A 24932-nucleotide genomic window follows, 5' to 3' on the forward strand; every position below is an offset into this window, starting at 1 on the left:
CAAAAAATTGATCAGTCCTGAAAGGGTTAATTAATTTCTAATGAAAAAAATGTATGACCACATGTGGGGTATTTCCGTACTCGGGAGAAATTGCTTTACAAAAATTGGTTGTTTATTTCTCCTTTATCCCTTGTGAAAATGAGAAAATTCAACATTTTAGTGGAAAAAAATTGTGATATTAATTTTCTCCACCTAATTCTAATAAATTCTGCAAAAGACCCGTGGAGTCTAAATGCTCACTATACCCCTAGAAAAATTCCTTGAGGGGTGTTTCCAAAATGGGGTAATTTGGGGTGCTTCCACTGTTTTGGCGTCATGGCACCAAAAAACAATCCAGCAAAATTCGTGCTCCAAAATCCAAATGGCGCTACTTCCCTTCTGAGCACTGCCATGGGTCCAATCAGCAGTTTATTACCAGATATGGGGTATTTCCGTAATCAGTAGAAAATGCTTTACAAATGTTGTGGTTCTTTTTTCCTTTATTCCTTGTAAAAATTTAAAATTTCTATGCTTTTTCAGAAAGAAAGTTGATTTTCATTTTCACTGCCTAATTCCACTAAATTCTGCAAAAAACCCGTGTGGTCAAAATGCTAACTATACACCTAGATAAATTCCTTGAGAGGTGTAGTTTCCAAAATGGGGTCACTTTTGGGGGGTTTCCCCTGTTTTGGTCTCTCCATGGCGTTGCAAACGCGACATGGCACCGAAAACCAATCCAGCAAAATCCGTGCTCCAAAATCCAAATGGCACTCCTTCCCTTCTGAGCCCTGCTGTGGGTCCAATCAGCAGTTTATTACCACATATGGGATATTGCTGTAATCAGGAGACACTGCTTTACAAATGTTGGGGTGATTTTCTTCATTATTCCTCGTAAATATTACAAATTTCTATGTTTTTTCAGAAAAAAGTAGATTTTCATTTTTACAGACTAATTCTGATAAATTTAGCAAAAAACCTGTGCAGTCAAAATGCTAACTATACACCTAGATAAATTCCTTGAGGGGTGTAGTTTCCGAAATGGGGTAACTTTTGGGGTGTTTCCACTGTTTTGGCACCACAAGACCTCTTCAAACCTGACATGGTGCCTAAAATATATTCTAAAATACGGCACACACATCCCCATTGAGAATGCGTTCGCATTCACTATGGTGTACGCCGTCTGTCTGGGAACGGCGCATGCGCCGCTCCCACACAGGTCAAGTGGAAGGTCTTCGGCCGAGCGACATCTGGCTCAATTTTCTTGTGAACCGGAAGCCGCGGCCGGACAGTAAGATTACTACTTCCGGTCGCAGCTTCTGGACATGTGTTCTGAAGCAAGCACTAGGATCGGAGGGAGCAGACGGCGCGGACGGACCGGTGGGAGCAGGTAAGTTATGTCTGTGTTAGTTCGTGTTTTACTGTGTGATTACCACTGTATGCAAGCCTACTACACTGTGTATTCGCTCAAAAAATGGCGACACACAGTATAGGAGGTTTGTACATTCAATCCCCTCCTTTCTCCTGGCACTAGCCAGGACAAAGGAGGGGGGATTGTTTGAGGACGCTAGAGCGAGTGTGTCTTCTCAAATTTTGCAGCATAAAGCAATGTGGTTGCTTTACCACATGCCAATGCCGCAATTTTGGGAATTGCTCCCTCTAGTGACCAGCACAGGGAAATGTTATAAATTAGAATCTAATTTAAAATATTTCCTGACTCGTGAAAAAATTAGAACAATGTTTAATCATTTATATACTAACAGTTTAACTAAAAATAAAAATTTTCTAGCGACACATTCCCTTTAAAGGTTGTACTGCGCATGCACCATAATCTAATCAGCACATGCGCAGTTTAATCTTTATGCTCCCCAAGAAGAGCTTACCGGGCTTGCTTCCGTCCCGGTATCTCCTGGGGATCACGATTTTCCATCTGGGCCTCTACACCTCACACTGCTTCCGTTGCGGACAGTGTTGGTTCCTGCATCAACTGCTGCTGCTCCATGTCTTCGGTCTTCAGGTAAGTTCAATATCCTCGTTCTCCAACCAAGTACTGGTCAGCCCCTTACCTGGCCGCCCCTTATATATCCCGATCCACCCGCCCACTTTATCTGACTAGCCAATCGTTCTCAGCCCACCGCAGCCATGTTAGTGCCGCAAACCATGCGGCCACGCCACTTTAATCCCTTAAGAATGGCTAAAGGGACACGCCCTTATGCCTCCTTGCTCGGACTTTGCCCCAAGCTCGTCGCTCTTACCAGTATTGTCTTTCAAACTACAGGACAATAAAAAAGGGGTTGTCCACGCATTTACAACTGATGACCTATTCGCAGGATAAGTCATCAGTATATGATCAGTGGAGGTCCGACACCCGGACCCCGCACCAATCAACTGCTCCAGCTGCCTCCGGGCGTCAAATGTTATGCAAGGTATGCAGTATTCGGAGCCGGAAGCAAATGGCTCTGACTACTGCATAGCGGCCGTGCTGCAGAAAAGCAACTCTGCTCCTATTCACTTGATGAATAGGGTTGACCTGAACGAGGGTTTTACCTTCAGTGCTTTTCTTTGACTCTACAGTTGGACACTGAGAATTTCTCTCTCACTGTTGTCCCTGTCTACACTATTGGACCACTGTAGAGCAATATATATATATATATATATATATATATATATATATATATATACATTAAAAACTACTGAAAACGAGAATACCACCTGCCTGTCATTCTTTATATTCTTTACATATATGTGGAGAATTCTTTCAAATAAAAAGTTAGCCATTTGGAAGCAAGTGGTTAGACTAGTTGACATGTTTATTTATTTTTATTACGGTTTGACCATGTGATGGCGGCGGTTCATTGTTACTTATACATCATATATATTCCTTATTTGATCCTGTAGTAACGTTAGGAAATATGGCGCAACCGCAAGCGGGGACCTCTGGGGGATTCTCGAACCGTGAATGACATTTCTTCCGTGGGGAACCAATGTGCTATCCAATGTATTTGTATATGGGAGGTGACCCCTTTGTATACTTCACTACAAGTATAGCTTTCATAACATTGCGCAGGCGTCCATTTTTTAGTAATAACGAATAGCTCTTTGATCCACATTTGCTATCTTTGATCTCAAACGCGGTAAGATAGCCGTTTTTCGGGTGTTCACCCGGGGTAATGTGGGGACGGGACACTGAGTGGTCTCTTCCTTATGGGTTCATCTTCTGACCTCTGCAATCATCGGCTCTAATTTAATTATTTAACAATAGCCCTTTTCCATTATGGGCTCCCTGTCACCATATTACCATCAGTATTGGCCAATCCCCTTTGATAAATACATGCCAAGCAGCGTCAATCTGACGATGATGACAAGTAATACTATCGTACATAACGTTAAATCATGAGCAGCCAGAACGTACTTCTCTGGCACTATGTTGTTATGTGGCTCATCTGCGCATGCGCTAGCGACTCTCTTGTAGTCGCGATCCGAGCCAGGGTGAGTGCACTAAGTTCTCTTTTTACTTCCATACGCATGCGCCACCTCCTGTCTGTGATTGGACTATCTTACTCTGCTGTTCATACGCCGGCTAAATACAGCTGAGAGGCCGCTGTGTCTCCCCCGTTGCCATTGGCTATTCGGCCTGACACACCTTCGGATGTGTCATCTGACGTATCTATATCAGGGTCCTTTTCATTTCGCGCCGCCATTAGTCCCGTGGACCCGAGGACGCTACTTGGTAGCGAAACATGTCGGGGGGGCTGCTAATATTTTAAACACTGCCGTCGACCGGACCTACTGTTGTTTACTGGTTACCTTACAATTCTAACTGGATAGGGAAAACACTGATATTCCTATGCCTATTACTATATGTGTCTGTTGAGTCAGATAACACATATGTGTGCCCGATTCTCGGCTGCTGACAATTTTAAATTTATTCATGTGGTCTGTCTAAGCTATACGTAGCTGAATAAAAGTTATTTATTTTACCTATATTGTGGTGGCTGGGAAATTGGGCTTGGCTGTTGCAGACAGCCTTTCTTTGTGTAAATGTATATTGTGCCCGCCAGCCACTAAGGGTCACACTCTTTTTTGTTTTTATTATTATTCAGGGGGCACCGAGTGAGCCATTTTTTTTTATCAAGTGGGGGACAATGCGGGCATTTTTATTATTCAGGGGACACAGCATGGCCATTTATTTTTATTCAGGGGCAATCACAGTGTAAGGCCCCATGCACAAAGTCGTGCCCGTAATCACGGGCCGCGATTACGGGCACGGCCGAGGACAGCTGCCCGCATTTTTCACCCGTTCTCCCATACAAAGTATCGGAGCAGGGAATTAAAAAAGCAAAAGATAGGACATGTCCTATCTTTTGCGGTACAGGTACACTTCTTTGGCCCGGACACCTTCCCGTAAATAAATGAATAGATGTGAATGTGTCCGTAATTGCGGACGATTTTTACAGTCGTGTGCATGGGACCTAAGCCAATAGATGTGAATGTGTCCGTAATTGCGGACGATTTTTACAGTCGTGTGCATGGGGCCTAAGCCAATATGCACAGTGTGGGCCATTTCAGACTTATCAGAAGTTTGGATCGATGGGGATCCAGGTGCTGAGGGTCCCCTGTGTCAGCCTTTTGGTCAGTTTTTTGCTTTTGTATTTGGAGGCCAATTCAAGGAAGAGATACAGATCTTTCGATTATATTTTTTATGTTTATTTTCCACTCCTGGTTTTGGCTTCTACATATTGATGCAATATACTGACCAAAATGCTTCCAAATGAAAGTGACCTATGGCTGAAGACGACACAAATGGAATCCCACCAGTTTAGAACCTTTCACGGTTTTTCTTTGCTCAGCGGACGCCTGGGGCGCCATTAGGTGTGGAAAAAGTAGAAAGGGACGCAACGATAAATTAGCGCTGCAACCCCTTCATTCTCAGGATCAGTGGGGATCTCAGAGGTCATGCATATAGAAAGGAGACAACACTCATTTATTTAAGCTTTAAATTCATCTAGCAGTTCAACCAATGGGGGTATTTTTTCCCATATAGCGCAATCTGGGTTTATTGATTCAAAGGTTATTGTAAAATGTGAAAGGGAAATTATATCAAGTTTACAAGGTATACAGGAGCTATTGCTCTGGTTCTGTATCGATTAGTACTTTTTTTTATAGGTTAGACATACAGCAAAAATATGCGTGGTGGGTCTCTGCCGCCAGCTAATCACACAACTGAGCGGGAAACTCAACATCAGAAAATGTCCCGCCTGAGTGACGCAGCCTGACAAGTAAGGGACTTCGGGCGGGAAGATATCATGACAGACTGATTGACAACTTACTCTCTGCTATCATTGGCCGATTATTAAAGAGTGGGCGGTACATAAAGAAATGTGTGCAATCGTAATGCTGTGGGCAGGTTGGAATTTCGAGCGCCAAAATTGGGGGTTTAAATTGCGCCAAAGTACAGTGTTCCGGTAGTGTAGTCAGTGGCGGTAGACCGGATCACATCAGCAGCATGGTGCGCACCAAGGCAGATAGTGCAGGCTCTTCCACCGGCAGCTACAGGAAAGGTGAGGTGTCTGACCTCAGAGTGTACTGTACCTATTGTGTGTTCCGTTATCGCGGTCCCAGAATTAATTTTATGGTGTCATTCCGTTGTGAAGTCGTCTCTTCCTCCTAACCTTAGCACAGCTATCTCTTTCGCTTAGTTCTCGCCAAAATGTGCTTGATATTCAGGGTAAAGTGGGTACGTGGCTCGCTTATATTCAGTAGCTGATTGCCAGCAGGTTTAAAGGGGGTTAACTGTTTTGGCGCCAAGGGGAGGAGCGCGCCAAATCTCCTGTCACTGCTCCACCGTCGGTGTATCCTAATATACGATAAGTTATATGTAAAAAGCGCAACTATCGTCTCTAGTGTATAACCCCATAATAGCAGACTTGGGTACCTTGAGTATTTTTCATTGTTCGTGATTGCTTGAAGTCTGTTTTGTTAGTGTGTTGACTTAAGGGCTCGAGGGGCTTGTATTTATCTTTAACCCCTTCAGGGCAACGACCGGAGACCACTAGCAGTGGTCTCCGATCGTATTTAACCCCTCAGGTGCAGCGCTCAATAGCAAGCGCCACATCTGAGCGGTTTTCCCGGTCATCGGGTAATCTGCCTCTGAAGCCAAGGCTGTTAGCAACAGCCTTGGCTTCAGAGTGATGATCGGAGACCAAGAACAGTGGTCTCCGTTCATGTGATCACAGTGATCACAAAATGAAAAACCTAAGTATCTCTCCTCACACTTGTTAGGCTATGTTCACACGGAGTACTTTGACGAGTTTTTGACCCAGAAACCGCGTTGCAAAACTCGTCAACGGCCTGAAAATGCCTCCCATTGAATTTAATAGGAGGCTTCAGCGTCTTTTTCCCGGGAGCAGTAAAACAGCCTCGCTGGAAAAAATAGCGACATGCCCTATCTTCGGCCGTTTACGCCTCTGACCTCCCATTGACTTCAATGGGAGGCAGAGAAAGCGTGTTCCGCGGTGTTTCATGCCCGCGGCGCTCAATGGTTGCGGGCGAAAATCGGCGTGCAGGGAGAGGAAAATCTGCCTAAAACTTCCAAACGGAATATATTTGACCCGTATTGCACCTGTATTTACGGACCCGTGCCTGTAAATACGGGTCCGGTATCACCAGTACTTCACCCGTATTTACGGGCACGTTTTCGCTGCAAAATTGCACTGCACTAATCGGCAGCCCCTTCTCTCCATCAGTGCAGGATAGAGAGAAGGGACAGCCCTTTCCGTAGTAAAAAAATTCATACTTACCCGGCCGTTGCCTTGGTGACGCGTCACTCTCTTGACATCCAGTCCGACCTCCCTGGATGACGCGGCAGTCCATGTGACCGCTGCAGCCTGTGATTAACTGCAGCGGTCACATGGGCTGAAACGTCATCCCAGGAGGCCGGACTGGAGGAAGAAGCAGGGAGTTCTGGGTAAGTATGAACTTATATTTTTTTTTACATGTTCTATATTGTGATCGGCAGTCACTGTCCAGGGTGCTGAAAGAGTTACTGTCGATCGTTTAACTCTCTCAGCACCCTTGACAGTGACTATCCCCTGACGTCGCTTAGCAACGCTCCCGCAATTACGGGTGCACACACGTAGTCACCCGTAATTGCAGGAGCCCCATAGACTTCTATGGGCCTGCCCGTCCCGTAATTACGGCCTGAAATATGACATGTTCTATACTTTTCAACGGCACGGGGAGGTACCCGTGGCCAATAGAAGTCTATGGGCCCGTAATTACGTCCGTTTTTACATTCGTGCGCATGGGGCCTTACTCTGTATGAGGAGAGACTTTTACTGTGACACCAAAGACACTAAATGACAAAAAATCTAATATATAAACTTCAATTGTATACCTAGGCTAGAGTTATCCTTAGGGCACGTTCACACGTGGCAGAGTTTTTCCGCTGCAAATGTTGGTGCAGGTTTGGGACATTTAAGCAACGAATATGCACCAATATTTGCATATTTGACAGGTAATTCAGACGTTGCATAACCCCATAATAGCAGACTTGGGTACCTTGAGTATTTTTCATTGTTCGTGATTGCTTGAAGTCTGTTTTGTTAGTGTGTTGACTTAAGGGCTCGAGGGGCTTGTATTTATCTTTAACCCCTTCAGGGCAACGACCGGAGACCACTAGCAGAGTGAAATTCTGCTTCTCCGCAACAGACAGTGCATGCTGCGGAGGGAAAATTCTGCACCGCAGCGGAGTTTTCCGCAACGTCTGAACTAACTTTCCTAAAAATGTATTGAAAAAAATGGCCGCTGGAGAATTCCACTGCAGAATTCCACAGCAATTCCGCCATGTGTGAACGAGCCCCTAGGGTTTGTCGTGTATTTTTTAAAATTTTTTTGTAAAAAAAAACAAAAAACTTTTATAGTCTACGTGTTTGTTCGACATCAGTTTTTTTTGTGGAGCGTGCTTTTGTGACGTCCGTGAAAGAAAAAATAATAAATTTGTCTGCGTGTGCGTCTGGCTACAGTCTTTGTCGTACGTGTGTGTAGAATGGCCCATGGAAGGCTCACAGTGGAAGAGGCATACGCCATGTTAATTTCTGACTGATGAAAGCGATACAGAAACTGCGTCCAAGGTAGAAATGTATTCTACCAGTGATAGCGACGACTGTGATAGGCTTTCTGCAATTCAAGTGTCACTGCAGAGTCCACAAGCACAGGGCATGTCACAGAAGTACCACAAAACACGGCCCACTCTATTCCCCCAGAATATATTGAGTGGGTACCCACAGAGTCATTTTCTCCTAATATCCCAGAATTTATTGCCACACAAGGGCTAAATATTAATGTGGAAAATTTTTACAGCCCTCGATTTTCTTAAAATATTCATTACAGATTTTGAACTATTGGAGCTGGTTGTTAACCAAACCAATCTGTATGCTCGCCAATTCTTTGCTGAAAAGCCAACGTCCTCCTATGCAAAGCAGTGGCACCCCACAAATACTGGCGAACTTAAAAAAAAAATAAAAATTTGGGGCTCATCCTCAACATGGGGTTAGTGACAAAGCCCTCAATCCGGTCATATTGGGCAACAAGCCCTACACATACCACACCTGTTATTCCAGCCGTTATGACCAGAAGCCGATATGAAGTGCTAATGCGCTTCCTTCATTTTAATGACAATCACCGGGCCCCCCCCCCCCTGTAGTGATCCAGGCCATGACCACCTGTATAATATAGATAGGCCCCTGATAAAAAACTTTGGAGGAGTCATTTATGCCGTTGTACAACCCCGAAAAAACCTAGCGGTGGATGAATCGCTGATGAGTTACAAAGGCAGGCACTCATCCCACCGGTACATCCCCTCAAAGAGAGCATAATATGGGGATAAAATCTACAAGCTCTGTGGGAGCGGCACAGGCTACACATCTGCCTTTATAGTCTATGAAGGCAAAGACCGTGATATTACCCACATTATTAACTCATTTATTTTCACACTGTTTTTGTAGGGAGAACCAAAAGGGAGGGTTGCTTATTGGATAATGTTTCACTGTAAAAATGCAGCAATACTATATTTTCTGAAAAACTATTTATTTTGACCTATTAAAAATACTCACTATACCCCTATACTTGTCAAAATGACCTGCAGTACCACGGCAAATAGTGTGGTTCCCTAAGTTCAGCTCTGGCGTAAAAAGGCCTCCAAAAGCCAAAATGGACTCCTATGATAAGCCCTATAACAGGTCCATATGATAGATTACACACATATATTTGGTATCGCCGTACACATGAGAAATAGCAGAATGTGAAAGGTGTCCCTTTTTACCAGTATGTCATATGGCAGATGTTTGCCGACGCTTTTGAGCCGCATTTTCGGACATAATTCGGTGCTAAAACGCCCGAATTACGTCCGTCAATAGTGTATGAACCCAGCCTTAGGCTACATTCACACGATGGGGTTTTTTAAACTGCTGTTTTCAAAACGATGAAGTTCTATGTGTGTATTCACGTGGCTTTTTTTTAACATGTCCTAATTTTGGCTGTTTTTATGGCCAGATGGCTCCCATTGGCAATGAATCCGTTTTTACCGGATGTTTTAAGGAAGCAATCCTTGTAACTGCTGGTGGAAACTGATCCTGGCCGAGGACTCCCCGCACACTGCTACTTTGAGCGCTGAGCCTGGGGAAGCCCTTGACATTACTGTCCATATAAGGAATACCTGGTCAGAGCGTCGCAAGATCTCTGGCCGGGGACTCCTGTTTTGTAGATAGCACCCCCCTGCCTGAGGATGGCAACCCATCCACAGTAGATAGCGCCAAAGTAGCTCCCTGTAGGAGCAGAATTCCTGGTGCCCAGACCCCGCTCTGGAAGGGGACTCCGCTCCTACAGAAGCCCACGTCGTCACTATCTGTATATGGACACGGACGTTAGGGGGCTGCTCCTGGAGCGTAGTCTATGGCAGGGGATTCTGCTCTCCTGACATCACGGTTAATATACATGGACAGAGACGTCATGGGCTCAGTCTGAGGAATCCCCGGCCAGAGGGATTATGCTCCTACAGTGGTGCTCTATCTACAGTGTATTCAAGGGGTTGGGACGAAAAAACCTGAAAAAAAAAAAGGCTTTCATTTAATGGCTATTAAAAACTGACTGGAAATGGATAAATTTAGAGACCCACTGCAAAATGGCCGCGTTTCTGTGGTACTTACAGCAGAGCAAGCGTAATCTTGCGAGATTTTGCTGTAAATGACAGGTTACAGGGAGCTTACGCTTGCTCTGATGTAAGTACCACAAACGTTACAGAAGTGCTGGGATTGTGAATAGACATCCCGTCCTGGCTGGAAGGAAGGTCTATTCACTATCTAAACACTTCAGTATTGTTAATGTGTCAGTATAAGACAGCACATAGTGATCTAGCAGTGTCACTATGCGCTGACTAAATGAATGGAGAGGAGTGCATGATGCTGATTGGCCACTGATTGGTTAGCGTCATACACTCCTCTGTACAACGCCCACTTGGTCTGAAGTAAAAACACGCTCACTTGGGCATTGAGAAAGTCATTAGCATAAATCTAAAATCGTTCAAAGTGGTAAAAATAGTTTTTCTAAATAAAGTGTTACTGTCACCTAAATCATAGCGCTGATCTCCTTATGTAGGAGATAGGGCACTTATAATGTGGTGACAGTCTCTTTAAAACAAACCACAACCCTCCATACACAATGCTGCCATTTGAAAATCTGCTTCAAAAATCCTGAGGGAAATGTGAGGCTTTTTTTTTTTTTTTTTTTTTTTCTCCTGCTCAACAAAAATAAAAAATGCTGAACTTGCCATAATAGCGCTGTAAGACCAATTGTCTTCACTGAAAGTAAGGCTTAGGCCCCATGCACACGACAGCAAAAAACCTCAGTTTTTGCGGACCGCAATTGCGGTCCGCAAGAACGGAGCCATTCACTTTCATTGAACACTGACACCTTTCCGTAGCACTACGGAAGGGTGTCAGTGCCGTGGAAATGTTCCGGGAATTATGGAACATGTCCGTTCTTTCGCATTTTGCGGGCCGTGCTCCCATACTTTGTATGGGAGCACGGCCCGAAAATGCGGCTGTCAGTCAGCGGCCGGCCGTGCCCGCAAGTGCGGGCTGTGATTGCGGGTCCGGTCGTGTGCATAGGGCCTTAACCAGTGTTTTATTGTGGAAATGGAGATCTAATGGGGACAAAATTCTTTTGAGCCTGTATTAATGGTGGTATTTATTTATTTTTTCTTTTAAGCTGTTGCTGCCAGAGCACCAAGGAAATCATTTGGTGCCACATCTAGCTCCTCAAACCATGTCACATCTCCTTCTGGGAAAAAATGTAAGTTGTGATATACACCAAAGGGTTAGTTTTATGTATGAACTTTGTAGTGTTTATGAATGATTTTGGGAAAATTTCCCCATGCTGTTTATAAACATATGATGATTTTTTGTTATGGGCCTTGCTCCATTAAAAATGTACATTTACAACTTTTCTTTTGCATTAACCCCTTAGTGACCAGCCTATTGTAGGCCTCAATGACAAAGCTATTTGTTTTTTTCCCATCGTCTCATTTAAAGAGCTGTAAAAAAAAATATATATATATATATATATATATATATATATATATATATATATATATATATATATATATTTATTTTTTAGCGTCGACATAGCTGTATAAGGTCTTTATTTTTTTGCGGGACAAGTTGTATTTTTTTAATAGCACAGTTTTGGGTTCATATATTTTCCTTTTTTTTGTGGGGGGGATAAAAAAAAACAGTATCGCTACACTTATTTGCATCCTAAATTTATGCCGTTTATCGTGTGGTAAAAATAACTTTATTCAGCGGGTTGTTATGATTGCAACGATACCAAACTTTTATAGCTTTTGTATGGGTTTGTTTTTTTTACTACTTTTACACAGTAAACATTTTTTATTTTTTTTCTTCTAAATTTGTATTTCAAGAGCCATAACTTTTTTTTTTCCCCCCGCTGATGCAGTTGAGATCACGCTGTGCTGTAAATTAAGTCCCACACAAACGTTACCGAAGTGTGGGGAGTGTGAATAGACATCCCGTCCTGGCTGGAGGGGATGTCTTTTTCACTCTCAAGACACTTCAGTAAAGTTAATGTGGGTGTATCTGACAGCACAGCGAGATCACTCTGCTGAGTGCAAATGGAGAGAAGTGCATGACGCTGATTGGTCAGCGTCATACACTCCTCTTTACAACGCCCACTTGGTCAAAAGTTGAAAAAACGAATTAGCATAAATCTAAAATTGCTCAAAAATGATCGTTTTTCAAAATAAAAAACACTTCTCTACATTACAGTGCTGATCAGATTATGTAGGAGATAGGGCACTTATGTGGTGACAGAGCCTCTTTAAAGAGACTCGGGGCACTTAAGATGTAGGTGACAGCAGTGCTTTTTATTTAGAAAAACGATCTGTTTTTACCACGTTGGGAGCAATTTTAGCTTTATGCTAATTACTTTCTTAATGCCCAAGTGGGCAATTTACAGAGGAGTGTATGACGCTGAACAATCGGTGTCATGCTCTTCTCTCCATTCATTTAGTCAGTGACACTGCATTGTTCGCTATGGGCTGTCTTATACTAACATATTAACGTTTACTGAAGTGTTTAGACAATGTCTAGACATTCCTTCCAGCCAGGACGGGATGTCTATTCACAATCACTGCACTTGGTTAACGTCTCTGTTACTTACAGCAGAGCAAGCGTAATCTCGCGAGATCTCGCTGTAAATGACAGGTTACAGCGAGGTTACGCTTTGCTCTGTTGTAAGTAACAAACCAATGTTAACGAAGTGCAGGGATTGTGAATAGACATTTCGTCCTGGCTGGAAGGAATGTTTAGTCACTGTCTAAACACTTCAATAACGCAGTTTCACTATGCGCTGACTAAATGAATGGAGAGAAGTGTATGACGCTGATTGGTCAGCGTCATACACTCCTCTGTACAACGCCCACTTGGTCTAAAGTAAACACGCCCACTTGGGCATTAAGAAAGTAATTAGCATAAAGCTAAAATTGCTCCTAACGTGGTAAAAATAGATTTTTCCCTAAATAAAAAGCACTGCTGTCATCTACATTATAGCGCCCATCTCCTTATGTAGGAGATGGGGCACTTATAATGTGGTGACAGTCTCTTTAAAGGGAATGTGTTGCCAGCAAAAAATGTGTTTTTTTTTTTTTTTTTTTTAGTTAAACATTTAGTGTGTAGGTGATTAAACATTGTTCAAATTTTTTTAATTTTTTTCACGAGTCAGGAAATATTATAAATTAGATTCTAATTTCTAATATTTCCCAGTGCTGGTCACTAGATGGAGCTATTCCCAAAATTGCAGCATTGCATGTGGTAAAGCAACCACATTGCTTTTTGCTGCAAAATTTGGAAAAAAGCACTCGCTCTAGTGAGCTCTGAGAATCCCCCCCCCTCCTTTATCCTGGCTAGTGCCGGGATAAACGAGGGGATTGAACGGTCTAACCACCTACACTGTGTGTCGCCATTTTTTGAGCTAACACACAGTGTAGTAGGTTTACATACAGTAGTAAATGTACACGAACATACATAGAAATCTCTTACCTGCTCCTGCCGCCGCGGCTCCCTCCGGCCCGTCCGCTCCGTCTGCTGCCGCTGGTCCAAGTGCACAAGTCCGGAAGTAGTAATCTTACTGTCCGGCCGCGACTTCCGGTCCACAGGAAAATGGTGCCGGACTGCGCGCATTTCAAATTGGACTGTGTGGGAGTTCCCACACAGACGGCGTACACAGAAGTGGATGGGACGGGACCCGTTCGCAGTCCCCATGGGACTGTGGCTGCCGTATTCCATGTCTGTATGTGTCGTTAATCGACACATACAGAAATGGAAAAAAAAAATGGCAGCCCCCATAGGGAAGAAAAAGTGTAAAAATAGAAAAAAGTAACACACAAACACACAAATTAATCCAAACGTTTTTAATAAAGCACTAACATCTTTAACATATTAAAAAAAAAATTATGATGACACTGTTCCTTTAAAGAATTCATATTACTGATTTTTCCCTAATGCGTCAATTTTCTTTCTTCTCTTTAACACATGCTAAGCTGAAGGCAAATACGCTGGGGGCAATCCTGTATTTAATAGACCTACACCAAAATGGCAGAAAAGTATTGGAGATTTCTTTGGATCTCCATCTACAAGCCACCCTGAAAAAGAAAACCGTGTGCCATCTGATGATGAAAATGAAGCCGGTGGCAGTGGCGTTGGGAAAGCACCAAGGAAGTAAGCCATACTCTGTTCTGCAAACATACATCATACAACTGCAGGAGGTTTTTTTGGCCCTACGTTCAGCGTGTACATCATGGGCTTTTCGGTAGCCTTCTATGACATACTTTTAATGGACACCATTATAGTCAATGAGCGACATATGCATTAAACAAATCTCATGACAGAGTATAATTGTATCTGTTTAACACAAATGTCATGAGAGTTTGATGTATACGTTACAGCCTAAATTTAATGTAGAAAGGCCTCCAGTTAATGCCTGCTAGGCCATGCCTCTCTGGCATGGCCTAGCAGATGCCTGTCAGTTTTACACTTTGGGTATGTTCACACGAGGTCATTACGTCCATAATTGACGGACGTATTTCGGCCGCAAGTCCCGGACCGAACACATTGCAGGGAGCCGGGCTCCTAGCATCATACTTATGTACGACGCTAGGAGTCCCTGCCTCGCTGCCGGACAACTGTCCCGTACTGTAATCATGAGAGCTCTTGTGTCGCACTGTAGCTGATTGGACAGTGTCTCAGCCATAGTAACATGCCCCCTTGCCATTACACGCCCCATTGACTGTTCAGGGGGGTATTTAAATATCGGGGCACCAAATATAACGGCACCGATATCTAAACGGAGAAGGGTAGGTAAAATGCCCCAGCGTTTGTGCAGCCCTGCCCATTACATGCTGCGTGTGGGGAAAGGTTCTCTTTAAGAATTTAAGGGACAAGAAAAACACAAGCCTTGGGAGCTAGATTACATCTAAAAAGCACTGACGCTTAACAGCAAATGTGTTTAACAAAATCTTTATTATGAAATGCCATTGAGCAATTAATGTTTAAAAAGGTTTTATTAATTTTCAAAGTATAAGTAAATAGGGATGCATCGAAACTTCGATACTTTGCATCCCCAAACGGTTCAATACCATTTCATGTATTTTGATACTAAGCTGTGCGGCCGCACAACTCGGTATAGTAACACATGAATGTATGAGAGCAGGGCTGCGGATGTGTAATACAGTCATTGTCCTGCCCTGGAGTCCTGACAACTGCGCGCCGTCAGGATGATGCGATGCGGCCAGCTCTGCACTAATGAGTGGCGGCACTGAAGACCAAACATGGCGGGCGCTGTGCAAAACAACCCCATGTTCTGTCTTCATTGCCTAAACCGCCGCTCATTAGTGCAGTGCCGGCCGCATCACCTCATGCTGACCGCGTGCGCACTTAATGTCAGGAGCGGGGCAATGGCTGTATTACACAGCTGCAGCCCCTCTCTATAACGGCGGAGATCAGAGAAACTTCATCTCCGCCGTTATTCCCTTGAATGCTGCAATCAAAGCTGACTGCAGCATTCAGGAGAAAATGAGAAGGGGGGTGGGGGGTGACCCTGGATCGCGTCACATAGAATACCTTTGATGCGATCGAGGGCCACACCATATATGGGCAGACAGCCCAGGGTCTATTGAAGGACCCCCGAGCTGTCCTACCATATTTCCTGTTAGGGCATACTTGGGTATGTCCTAACCACTGCCTGTGTACTTTCCATACACAGGCTAATGTACTGTAATATAGATATATGCCAGTACATTAAAGTTTAAAAACATAGTAATATTAAATCACAACCTTTTTTTTTATTTTTTTTACAATAAACATTAAAGTCTCAATACATAAAATATACACATTCGGTATTGGCGCGGCCGTAATAACCTGCACAACCATTTATGGTGTACGCTGTAAAAAAAAAACAAAAAAAAACTTTTCACTTATTATTGTGAGGTGTGATGAATTTAACCTCCATGTGCCTCACATTAATAGTGATTAACCCCAACATGTACCTCACACATTAACCCCATCATGTTTCTCAGTCATAATGGGTTAATTACTATTAATGTGAGGCACATGGAGGTTAAATTCATTATCCCACCGCGCGCCTCACATCAGAATTTTTTTTATTTTTTTTATTACTGTTGGCAAAGTATCGTTTTGGTATCTATCGCAATACTACACAAAGTATCAGTATCTAAGTCCAAATTCTGGTATCGTGACATCCCTACATGTAAATACAACAGAAGTACCAACTCCTAAACTGGTTGGAATAACAAGGCACCATGGCTACAAGACATTCAAAGTACAGATAAGGCAGTGAACAGATGGAGTATCACAATACAGGATATGCTTTGCTGCCAACAAGTAGCAGAAGATGTGACCACAGTAGATGCCTAAGAACAACTAAAAACACATATGCGCACACCATTCACCCAAGCGTTCCAGTCATCCATCCCGCATTGCTCCCATTCCATCCAGAAGGGAAAACAAACCTTAACCCCTTAATGACCAGCCTATTTTGGACCTTAATGCCCAAGCAATTTTTTACGTTTTTCAATCGTCGCATTCCAAGAGCTATAACTCTTTCATTTTTGCGTCGACATAGCTGTATAAGGTCTTGTTTTTTGCGGGACAAGTTGTATTTTTTAATAGCACCATTTTTAGGTACATATTATTTATTGATTAACTTTTATTAACTTTTTTTGGGGGGGGAATAGAAAAAAATTTGAAATTTCGCCACTTTTTTTGCGTCCTAAATCTACGCCATTTACCGTGTGGTATAAATAACACTAACTTTATTCAGCGGGTTGTTACGATTGCAACGATACCAAATTTGTATAGTTTTTGTATGTTTTACTACTTTTACACAGTAAAAACGCTTTTTTTTTCAAAATTATTTGTTTTTGTGTCTCCATATTTGAAGAGCCGTAACGTTTTTATTTTTTCGCCGATGCGGTTGTATGAGGGCTTTTTTTTTTTGCGGGAAGACTTGTAGTTTTTATTGGTACCATTTTGGAGTAGATGCAACTTTTTGATCACTTTTTAATCACATTTTTTTTAAAGTCAGGATTCACAGAAAACAGCAATTTTTCCATAGCTTTTTATAAAAAAATTTACGGCGTTCACCGTGCGGGTTAAATAATGTAATAGATTTATAGTCGGGGTCGTTACGGACGCGGCGATACCAAATATGTGTAACTTTTTAACTTTATTTTGTTTTTTTAATAGTAAAGCATTGTGTAAGGGGAAAAGCTGGGTTTTTCATTTTTTTTTTCACATTTTTTTTAAAATTAACTTTATTAAACTTTTTTCCCACTTTTTTACTAGTCCCACTAGGGGACTATAATATGCGATCGCATTTATAATACACTGCAATACTTTTGTATTGCAGTGTATTATGCCTGTCCGTTTAAAACTGACAGGCATCTGCTAGGTCATGCCAGAGGCATGACCTAGCAGGCAGACCTGGGGGCCTTTATTAGGCCCCCGGCTGCCATCACAGACACTCGGCGATCGTGTCGGTGGGGGAGAGAGGGAGCTCCCTCCCTCTCTCCAAAACCACTCGGATGCGGTGCTCGCTATTGAGCACCGCATCTGAGGGGTTAAACGTGTGAGATCGATACTAATATCGATCTCGCACGGCAGAGCAGGGACGCTCCCAGCCCTCAGCTGCCTCTAGCAGCTGAGAGCAGGGAGATTTGACAGCTCCCTGCTCTGTAAACTTATTCCGATGCCGCGACGTAAAAAGTTTATGGCATCGGAATAAGGCCTGTTAGTGACTGACTTAAAAAGACTATGGGCCGGTCACTAACTGGTTAAAGGAATAGTGTCACGAAATTTTTTTTTTTTAACATCAGTTTGATTTTAGTCTTATTAAAAACTTTTGTATTTATTTGTGTGTTTTGTGTTTCACTTTTTTTTCTTCCCTATGGGGGCTGCCATTTTTTTACTCCATTTCTGTATGTGTCGATTAACGACACATACAGACATGGAATACGGCAGCTCCAGTCCCATAGTGAATGCGAACGGGGCCCGTTCCATCCACTATGGTGTATGCCGTCTGTGTGGGAACGGTTCATGCGCCGCTCCCACACAGTCCAAGTTGAACTGTGCGACGTCCGGCGCCATTTTCCTGTAGACCGGAAGTCGCGGCCGGACAGTAAGATTACTACTTCCGGTCGCGGCTTCCGGACTTGTGCACATGGAGCAGCGGCAGCAGACGGAGTGGACGGACCGTAGGGAGCGGCGGCAACTGGAGCAGGTAAGTGATTTCTATGTATGTAAGTGTTTTACTGTGGGTTTACTAGTGTATGTTAACCTACTACTGGCACTAGCCAGGATAAATGAGGGGGGGATTCTGAGAGCTCACTAGAGCGAGTGAGTTTTTCCTAATTTTGCAGCAAAAAGCAATGTGGTTGCTTTACCACTTGCAATGCTGCAATTTTGGGAATTGCTCCATCTAGTGACCAGCACTGGGAAATATAAATTAGAATCTAATTTATAATATTTCCTGACTCGTGGGAAAAAATGAGAACAGTGTTTAATCACCTACACACTAAATGTTTAACTAAAAAAAAAATACATGTTTTGCTAGCAACACATTCCCTTTAAACTGCAGTGTCTGAGGCCTCCAACCATCTAGATCAAATCTTCCCAAACTTGTCAGGGCAGCGCCTGTTTAGATAGTTTTTGGTACATATTTATTTACTAATTGGACCCAATGCTCCAGACTCGGACAGGTCGTGGCCTTCGAGCAATTCATGTTTAATGCAAAAGTTTTTTGTTTCTCTCTCCCCCCCATTGTAGATCTCGCCCTTTGCCTGAAGACGATGGTTCAGATGAAGAATGAATCTCAAGATTTGACACTTATGTAAATTTGTAAATAAACCTTTACCTTTTTTTTTTTTTTTTTGTACAGGTGTTATGCCGTTGTATTTACTTCTATGTGTCAGTCTATTATTCAAGTAGCATTTTAGCTGTTAACTAATAAATCTAGCTTTATTTTTAATCTGTTTTCTTCAAATCCTCTTGAAGACACAACCTTAAGATGGTTGTTGTTCTCATTTATACTTCAGTGCCTGGAGGGTGTTGTATTACTAAGCCTTGGCCTATTTTCATAAGTTTTACAGCGTTGGACTAATAAAACAACTATCAGATGTTCATTAAATTATTATTTTTATATATTATTTTTTTTGCGTTCCCTTCTTAAACCTGCTACATTGACACGTTTTAATAAACTTCCAGTATGTGGAAGGCTGTTTGAGCAAAGCCTTGTCAGAGCCTTAATATGGTGACCATAGCCTGTTATGGGTTCGTACCGTACCTCAATTTGACACTGCATGGTTTTCCACGGTCGTGGTATATTGCAATGCATGCTATCTTAGAGGAATTCATTGAGTTGCTCTGACTTTTTTTTATTTATTTTATTTTTCCCAGCATTCACCTCTATTTTGCTGTGTACTTAGAGGAATATTTTATAGCTTTTCGCTCCACCTGCATTAACCCCTTCCCTTTTTGGCCACTTTTTACCTTTTTTCAAATCTGACATGTTTCACTTTATGTGGTAATAACTTCGGAATGCTTTTACCTATCCAAGCGATTCTGAGATTTTCTTGTGACACATTGGACTTTGTTACTAGAAAAATTTGCTCCATACATTCAGTATTTAATTGTGAAAAACACATTTAGTGAAAAATTAGCGTTTTTCTAAATTTAAATGTATCTGCTTGTAAGACAGGCAGTTATACCACACAAGTGTTGCTAATTACCATCCCCCACATGTCTACTTTAGGTTGGCATAGTTTTTTTTTTTGAACATCCTTTTATTTTTGTAAGGGTATGTTCACACGAGGGCGTCCGTAACGGCTGAAATTACGGGGATGTTTCAGCCTGAAAACATCCCCGTAATTTCAGCCGTACCGGCATGTGCAGGCGCTTGAATAACTGCTCCAATTACGGCCAAAGAAGTGACAGGTCACTTCTTTGACGCGGGCGTCTATTTACGTGCTGTCATTTGACAGCGGTGCGTAAATTACGCCTCGTGTGAACAGACAAACGTCTGCCCATTGCTTTCAATGGGCAGATGTTTGTCAGCGCTATTTTCGGACGTAACTCGGGGCAAAAACGCCCCAATTACGTCCGTAATTAGTGCGTGTGAACATACCCTAAGACGTTACAAGGCTTAGAACTTTAGCAGCAATTTCTCAAATTTTTCAAGAAAATTTCAAAAGGCTTTTTATACAGGGGCCAGTTCAGTTGTGAAGTGGCTTTGAGGGCCTTAAATATTAGAAACCCCCAAAGTCACCCCATTTTAAAAACTTCACCCCCTCAAAGTATTCAAAACAGGATTTAGAAAGTTTCTTAACCCTTTAGATGTTTCACAGGAATCAAACCAAAGTAGAGGTGAAATTGACAAAATTCATCTTTTTTGCAGAAATTAATTTTGAATCTTTTTATTTTTTTTATAACCCAAAGTTTTACTCCATATTTATTGCTCAGGTTCTGCAGTTTTAGGAAATATCCCACATGTGGTCCTAGCATGCTACTGTACTGAAGCACTGGCCTCAGAAGCAAAGGAGCACCTAGTGGATTTTGGGGGCTTTTTATTAGAATATATTTTAGGCACCATGTCAGGTTTGACGGGCTCTTGCACTGCCAAAACAGTGGAAATTCCCAAAAAGTGACCCCATTTGGGAATCTACACACCAAGGGAATTATCTAGGGGTATTACTGGAAGTGGACCGTTAAAATAAAAATCAACATTTTTTCCAAAGAATGTAGGTGTAGCTATTTCTTTTTTTTTTTTTATTTTTTTCTCTCTTCCACAAGGAGAAAAAGTGCTGCAAAATTTGTAACGCAATTTCTCCCGAGTAAAACCGTACCCCGACATGTGGTCATAAACGGCTGTTTGGAACTACAGCGGGGCTCAGAAGGGGAAAAAGCGCCATTTGGCTTTTGGAGCTCAAATTTAGCAGGAATGGTTTGTGGAGGCCATGTCACATTTGCAAAGCCCCTGAGGGGACAAAACAGTTGAAACCAGCACAAGTGACCCCATTTTTTTTTTTTAAACTACACCCATTGAGGAAATTATCTAGGGGTATAGTGAGCATTTTGACCCCACAAGTTTTTTGCAGAAATTATTGGAATTAGGCCCTGAAAATAAAAAACCAAAATTTTTTTTTTTTCAAAGAAATGTAGGTTTAGCTAATTTTTATTTTTTTAATTTGCACAAGGACTACAGGAGAAAAGCACTGCAAAATTTGTACCGCAATTTCTCCCGAGTAAAACCATACCTCACATTTGGTCATAAACGGCTGTTTGGAAACACGGTAGGGCTTAGAAGGGAAAGAGCGCTGTTTGGCTTTTGGAGATCACATTTAGCAGGAATGGTTTGCTGAGCCCATGTCACAGTTGCAAATCACCTGAGGGGACAAAACAACGCCCAAAAAGTGACTCCATTTAGGAAACTACACCCCTTGAGGAATTCATCTAGGGGTGTAGTGAGCATTTTGACTCCAGGTGTTTCATAGATTTTTATTAGAATTGGGCAGAGAAAATAAAAACAATCCTTTTTCATCAATAAGATGCAGTGTTGGCTCATAATTTTTCATCTTAACAAAGGACAAAAAGAACCCCAACATTTGTAAAGCAATTTCTCCAGAGTACAGCTATACCCCCATATGTGGTCATAAACTGCTGTTTGGTCACACGGCAGAGCTCCGAAGGGAAGCAGCGCCAATTGGCTTTTGGAGTACAGATTTTGCTGTATTGGTTTCTGGGTGCCTGTGGGAACGAAACAGCGGAAACCTGCCCAGAAGTGACCCTATTTTGGAAACTACACCCCCTCAATGCATTCACCTAGGGGAGTGGTGAGCATGTTAACCCTGCAGGTGGTTTGTAGAAATTAGTGTGCACTCGATGTTGCAGAGTGAAAATGGTTTTTTTCCATAGATATGCCAATATGTGGTGCCCAGCTTGTGCCACCATAACAAGACAGCTCTCTAATTATTATGTGGTGTTTCCCGGTTTTAGAAACACCCTACATGTGGCCCTAATCTTTTGCCTGGGCTTTTGATAGGGCTCAGGAGTTAGAGTACCATGTCAAATTGAGGCCTAGTTTGGCGATTTACAAAGCATTTGTTCACAATTGCAGGGCTCAGATGTGAAATAATAAAAAGAAACCCCTGAGACGTGACCCCATTTGGAAACTACACCCCTCAAGGCATTTATTAAGGGGTGTAGTGAGCATTTTCACCCCACAGGTCTTTTCCATAAATGAATGTGCTGCGGATGGTGCAAATTAAAAAAGATTTTTCCCCAGACATGCCATTTCAGTGGCAAATATGTGGTGCCCAGCTTGTGCCACTAGAGACACACCCCAAAAATTGTTAAAAGGGTTCTCCCGGGTATGGCGATGCCATATATGCGGAAGTATACTGCTGTGTGGGCATGCTGTAGGGTTCAGAGTGGAGGGAGCGCCAGTTGGCTTTTGGAAGGTGGATTTTGCTTGGTAGTAGTTTTGTTTGAGTATTGCTGGTGTTTCTGTTTATAATGTGGAGGTACATGTAAGCTGGGCAGAGTATATCGGGGGCATAGTCAGGTGGTATAATAATGGGGTAAACAATAAAATAATCCATAGATGTGTGTTATGCTGTGGAGCAATCCTTTCTGCACAGGCCAGTGTCGCACTGATAAATGGTGTCCTTCCTTATCCCCCCTTTTGGTCCGCACTTTTGCAGTTTGGGGAATTTTGCTAGGAAAGTGTTCTCCTGGTATAATACGGGCACCCTCACGTCTAGCAGATATGTTTGGGCCCCACCCTTCCTGGTTCCCTAATTTTAGGGTTTTGATAAATCTCTTGAAACAGAAGAAATGTTCCCCTCGGCTGGCACAACTGCATATTTTTTATTTCCTGACTTATTGGAACCTTAACTAATAAAATTTTTTCATAGACCTAGTGGTGTGAGGGCTCTTTCTTGCGGGACAAGCTGTAGTTATTATCTGTGCCATTTAGGGGTACATGTGACTTTTTGATCACTTTTTATCCTATATTTTTGGGAGGCCAGGTAACCAAAAAAAAGAAATTCTGGCATCGTTTTTTTTAAAAGTTTTTATACAACGTTCACCATGCGTTATAAAATTATATGTTACCTTTATTTTGCGGGTCAGTCCGATTCTGGCGATTACCTAATTTATAGCACTTATTCATGTTTTGCACAATAAAATTACTTTTGTAAAAATAATATTTTTTCTGTCGCCATGTTGTGAGAACCATAACTTTTTTGTCGACGGAGCTGTATGAGGGCTCGTATTTTGCCAGACGAGCTATAGGTTTTTATAGGTACCATTTTTGGATATGGGTGACTTTTTGATCACTTTTTATTCCAATATTTGTAGGGCAAAGTGACCAAAAAACAAATTCTTGTATAGTTTTTTTTTTTTTTACAGCGGTTTTTTAACGCTGCTCACAGCGTTCAATAAATATAATATTTTTATAGCTCAGGCCGTTACGGTCGTTGCGATACCACATACATATGGCTTATTTATTTTTTTTCTATAATAAAGGACTTGACAAGGGAGCAGGGCGATTGTGGTTTATTTTATTACTTGGAACTTTTATATTATCTTTTCAAACTTTTATTTGTGTTTTTTATTTATTTTTTTTTATTTTTTTTCCCCCACCAAGTCCCACTAGGGCACTTGAAGGTCCAACTGTCTTTTTTTTGTTTGTTTTTTCTTCTCTAATACATTGTACTACCTACGTAGTACAATGTGTTCGATCTGTCAGTTATTCACTGACAGCAAGCCGATTAGGCAGAGCAGTGCCAGAGCAGGAGGCCATTGTGTCTCCTGTTTGCATGTCAGGGCTGGCGATCTGCTAGCAACCGCTAAGATGCTGCGATTGCTGCATCGAAGGGGTTAATGGCAGGGATTGGAGCTAGCTCCGGTTTCTGCCGTTACAGATGGATGTCCGCTGTTCCATACATACAGCTGACAGCCACCGCTGATGACGCTGGCTCAGCTCCTGAGCCAGCGCCATCTTGCCGGCAGTTTAGGCGTGTCCTAAACGGCTTCCATGCTAGGCAGACCGGGAGGCCAGGATTAGGCCTCTGGTTGCCATTGCAGCCACCGGAACCACGGCAATTTCATTGCTGGGGTTCCGATGAGCTGCAAACGCCTTAAATGCAGTGATCGTGTTTGAGTGCTGCATTTAAGGGGTTAATGGCGGGGATCAAAGCAAATTTCGGTCCTCGCCATTACAGCCGGATGTCAGCTGTAAGATACCGCTGAGATCCGGCGACGATGGCACTTGCTCAGCTTCTGAGCCGGTGCCAAGCATTTGGCGTATGGATACGGAAAAATGGTGAAGCACTAGCTTTCCATGACGTATCCATATGGCAAATCTCGGGAAGGGGTTAAATGCTGTGCAAAAGTTGCATTACCTGTAACAAAAATACTTTTCTCTTGTGGCTGTGTCTTCATTAAGATAAGATGGAAGTGAGGTTTGTGAATTCAGCATTCTCCTGCATTCAGCAGCATTTGTGTATCAGCACAGCGTTATTCCTCTTCTGTTTTTTGAGGGATCTTTTCTCCTGTGTGCAGTCTCTCTATCTCTATCGTCGACTACTATTGATTCCGTCAAAAACAATGGAACCCTGTCACAACGGTGAGAAACAATTTTAGCAACATTTCTGTCACCATTGATATCAATAGTGATGCAAAGGTTCATGTTTGTCTTTGTTGAGGGGTAAACACAATGGAACCCACTTGGAAGGGCACCGGTGATGTTCACAGGCCCTTACTGGTATGGGCAAGTACAAGTAAGTCTGAAACTTAGGCCTCATGCAC

General features: G+C 42.6%; 1 protein-coding gene across 1 annotated transcript; it reads left to right on the top strand.

Moving 5' to 3' along the window:
* Positions 1-5374: 5374 nt before the first annotated feature.
* PCLAF (PCNA clamp associated factor) lies at positions 5375-19270 on the top strand. Its single transcript, XM_075857832.1, has 4 exons — positions 5375-5537; positions 11242-11325; positions 14090-14267; positions 18891-19270. The coding sequence occupies exons 1-4, from the start codon at positions 5483-5485 to the stop codon at positions 18931-18933; spliced, it is 360 nt and encodes a 119-aa protein (XP_075713947.1). The 5' UTR covers positions 5375-5482; the 3' UTR covers positions 18934-19270.
* Positions 19271-24932: the final 5662 nt, after the last annotated feature.

This window comes from Rhinoderma darwinii, chromosome 3 (genome assembly GCF_050947455.1).
Source record: "Rhinoderma darwinii isolate aRhiDar2 chromosome 3, aRhiDar2.hap1, whole genome shotgun sequence".
Classification (NCBI taxonomy): Eukaryota; Metazoa; Chordata; class Amphibia; order Anura; family Rhinodermatidae; genus Rhinoderma; species Rhinoderma darwinii.